The sequence below is a fragment of the Miscanthus floridulus genome, chromosome 17 (genome assembly GCF_019320115.1).
Source record: "Miscanthus floridulus cultivar M001 chromosome 17, ASM1932011v1, whole genome shotgun sequence".
In the NCBI taxonomy this organism is placed as follows: Eukaryota; Viridiplantae; Streptophyta; class Magnoliopsida; order Poales; family Poaceae; genus Miscanthus; species Miscanthus floridulus.
In genome coordinates this window covers 68,429,146-68,432,879 of record NC_089596.1, presented here as the reverse complement: position 1 = coordinate 68,432,879, position 3,734 = coordinate 68,429,146, and the positions used below count along the sequence as shown (strand labels likewise).

Genomic DNA, 3,734 nt, shown 5'->3' with positions numbered 1-3,734 from the left:
TAAGTCTATGTTATTCTATTATTTCTTGGTTACTTGATAGATAACGCCATTTAAACATGGGATCTCTTTAAACATTGCAGTGGACGTGTGAAAGCAGATTTTTGGGCTCATTTTGGTCTGGATTGCAGTCCTTTGTGCAAGACGGTACTGACACAGTATCTACAAATGCTATTAGCTTAAATGGATTTCCCTCGGGTATGGACCTTAATTCGATTGAATTTCACATCTCCCTTGGTGCTTCGCAATTTTTACAGACGACACCAAGGATACTATAATACATTGGTACTCTGTATATTTCACTAGCACTAAGGTTTCTAGGTGAAGCATCTGAGATCTCCAGGGCACAGCTAGCTGATGTCCTACGGTTAAGCATGCTGCTGCCGTCTGATGATAAGGTAAAATCCCCATTGCCCCTCTGCTACAGGTTTCGCCACCATGATGTCATACTCATCTGACCATGTAACCTTTTGACAAATGCTGGAGCTGTTCAAGATGTTCGACATAGATGGTGGCGAAAAGATCAGAAAGGAAGACTTCATGACGTGTCTTAGGAGGTTACCATTCCTGATTGCGTTCTTTGCAGCCCCGATCAATGGGGAAGTGTACATCGAGATAGTCTGAATGCCTGAGGGCTGAGGCAAGGCGATGCCATGCAAGAGTAAAGCCTGGAGCTGCCAGTGCGAGGCGCGTCAAGTATTTGGTTGCATCAAGTGTTTGACCGTATAGTGCTTCATTCAAATTATTATATTGTCATTACGGAAATATGTTGTGAGATACACATTGTACTAGTAGATTGTCGATGGAACTGAGAATACACATAGAAAAGCATTTGCAATCTGAACTTATGTTGATTCTTGTTGGCTGTAGCTAATGTGAGGTGTGAAAGGTGTGGTTCCTCTTTTTTTTAGGGAGAATTATGTTCTTGCCCTTGTCCAGTACTTTAATTGTGATTTTGTCCCTCTTTTTTTAACTTTGTGATTTTACCCTCGCTTTTTTCAAACGAAGCTTCCGTCTACCCCTGTTTTGTAACACCGTCTAAAATGCTTGGATTAAATGGTAAAAAAAAAGAAAAAAAGAAAAAACACCTGTATGAAAAGACAATGATACCCTACGTCACTTTCTCCTTTCTCACCCGTTCGCTCGACCCGTTCCGACGACAAGTTGCGGCCCGCACATGGTTTCGCGGCCTGGCAGAGGCGCAGCTGCCGGCAGAGGCGTAGCTCCTCCTCCCTCCTTCCCCCTCCCCCGGTGTGGCTCATCCTCCCTCCTTCCCGCTCCCCCCGGCGCATCTCCTCCTCCCTCCGCCACACTCCGGCGCCCGCTCGTCCCGGCGTTGCCGGCTAGGGTTACGCGAGCTTCCTCCGGCGAGCTCCCCTCCACGCGAGCGCGAGCTTCCTCCGGCGAGCTCCTCTCCAGGCGGCTTCCTTCGGCGAGCGCGAGGCGCTCTACACCCCAGGCGCTGCCACCCTCCTCCAGGCGGCGCCGCCCTCTCCTCATCCCTCCCTCACTCCGACCTCTCGTCTCCCATCCCGTGGCGGAGTAGGTTAGGTCCCCGATTTGCGTTCCTGTTGCCGAACCCCGACGACGCCGGTTGCTGAGCGAGCGAGAGGGCATGGCGCCGCTGTCATGGCGGCACCACACCCTGCTGCAGGCGCTGCTCACCCGGGGCCCGCTCTCCGACCGCGACTTCCGCGCCGTCTTTGCCGCCATCTCCGGCAAGAACCCCGGTACGCCATCTGCCTGCTCGCCCACGGGCCACGGCCATCCATATGTCTTATTATTATCTCCGCTTGCGGCAGCCCAGCTGCTCGACGAAATGCTCCTCTAGCAGATCAACCGGACTGCTGCTGTGCCGCTACTGCTTTTCCTTTGGAATGTTGTGTATGCATCTTATCTGTCTAACTGGTGGTGTTTTGATGAAATTTGAATACGAGCGTGGTTGGATGTATGCTGTATCCTAGTTTTGTTATGCCATGCTGCCTGTTGTTTGCGACTCCGATCCTACTGTTATTGTCCATGATTCCTGCTTTTTTTAGTACTGATGTGCACTCTAGAATCTGGCATTACAATGGATACTGATATTTGCTTTCAGTTTTTACTCTTTCTTGTATGATCAAACAATAAGCCTATCATAAATTCATAATCACTGCATACTTGCATCGTCTGGCTGTCTTTAACAATAACATTACCTGACTGTGAACCCAACTTTATTTTGGCCTAGATAGAAGAAGAGTTCCAGTTATCTGTATTTTGGCTGAGGTCTGGTTGATTGGCCAAACCATGTACATGTATGTATCTAGGACAAGTTATGGAAGACTGGTTAAGTGAGGATTTGGCCGAGTGGGATCAAACTTATATCTACTTGCGACAAAAATTACTCGGAGAAATGCTCCTATAGCAACCCAACCTACTCTGTCGCTAGTGCTTTTTCTCCAAAATGTGGTATATGCATCTTTAGCTGTCTAATTGGCGGGTTCTAATGAAATCTAAATAAAAGCATGGTTGGTTGCATCCTAGTTTCGTTATGCGATGCTATGTGGTGTTTACAAGTCTGATCCTGCTGTTACTATTCCTAGTTGCTGTAAAAACTCACCATTTGAGTACTTCCATGCATGTAGCCTCTAGTATTAAAAGTGGACACTGCTCTTGGCTTCCAGACTTTACTGTTTCATGGATGGTCAAACAATAAGCCTGTCCCATGGCTTGCAGCTACTCATCATCAGCTGTTCAACGATACACTTCTCAAGCTCAACAAGGAGTTAGCATACTTGCAGTTTGAGTTGCGAGCATGCATGAACCAGTATGATGGAGTGGTGTACTATGGAGTAGTGAATAACATTGCCGATGAAGAATCGAAGCTCGGAACAAAGTATTATGTGCCACAAGTTGCATACTACAAGGGGCTGGTATGTGATAGCTTGCTTTGTATAGTTCAATCTGATGCTATGTACGCTGTGTCAACTTTCTTATATGTTCATGTAAAACTGTACCATCAATGGTTCTTGTGGCAGTTAGAAGCAGTTGTTCAGGAAGCTAGAAATGATGGGACCATAACCAGTATTGATGCTCTCAATGTGCGGCTTGACAACCAGGTTTGTTTTACAACCATTCTGGGCACATGATTCATAGGTTTTCATGTATTGATTCACCACACTTGGTCTTATATGTGCCTGTGCAAAGTGGTCATGTGCTTGGAGTACCTTGAAATAATTATGCTTCACAAGCAATTAGCTAAGGCTATAATAGTTTCACATAAGACAGGGTGTACAAGGCTGTACAAATTATTGTGCGTAAGTGCATTTTGGTTTCCAGTTCTGACTCAGCTTTGAATTGCACTTGCAGCAAAAAAGGGAGTGGCAACACCTTTACCGTGTACATGAAAGAAGGAGCTGTTCAGGTTGGTGGTTTACAGTTTCCCTTGGATCCCCGGCCACCCACGGAGCTCCGTCCCCGCCCGCTGTGCAGTTCCCGCCGGCGCCGTTGTTTCTTCAGGCCAGCAGAGCAGCCAGCTAACGAGTTTAGCAGAGCCTTGTGTTTGATTGGAGTAGCTCTGTTCTTTGCCAAATTTCTCTGAATTTTGCATGTAAAAATTTTAGTCGACCCTAATCAAATTTGTTCTTGGTATATAACTCTACTAGTTTGGTTCAAGGGCAGAGATCGAATTCTTGGTATATAACTCTACCAGTTTGGTATATATCTCTGTCGGATGGCGCCGCTCCTCCTCCCTCGTGCTG

At 46.8% G+C, this 3,734-nt stretch overlaps 1 protein-coding gene across 1 annotated transcript; it reads left to right on the top strand.

Annotated features, from left to right (window-relative positions):
* Window positions 1–1,612: 1,612 nt before the first annotated feature.
* LOC136515752 (uncharacterized) lies at window positions 1,613–3,513 on the top strand. The gene is made up of 4 exons (XM_066509256.1): window positions 1,613–1,727; window positions 2,710–2,906; window positions 3,012–3,092; window positions 3,343–3,513. The coding sequence occupies exons 1-4, from the start codon at window positions 1,613–1,615 to the stop codon at window positions 3,511–3,513; spliced, it is 564 nt and encodes a 187-aa protein (XP_066365353.1).
* The last annotated feature ends 221 nt before the right edge of the window (window positions 3,514–3,734 follow it).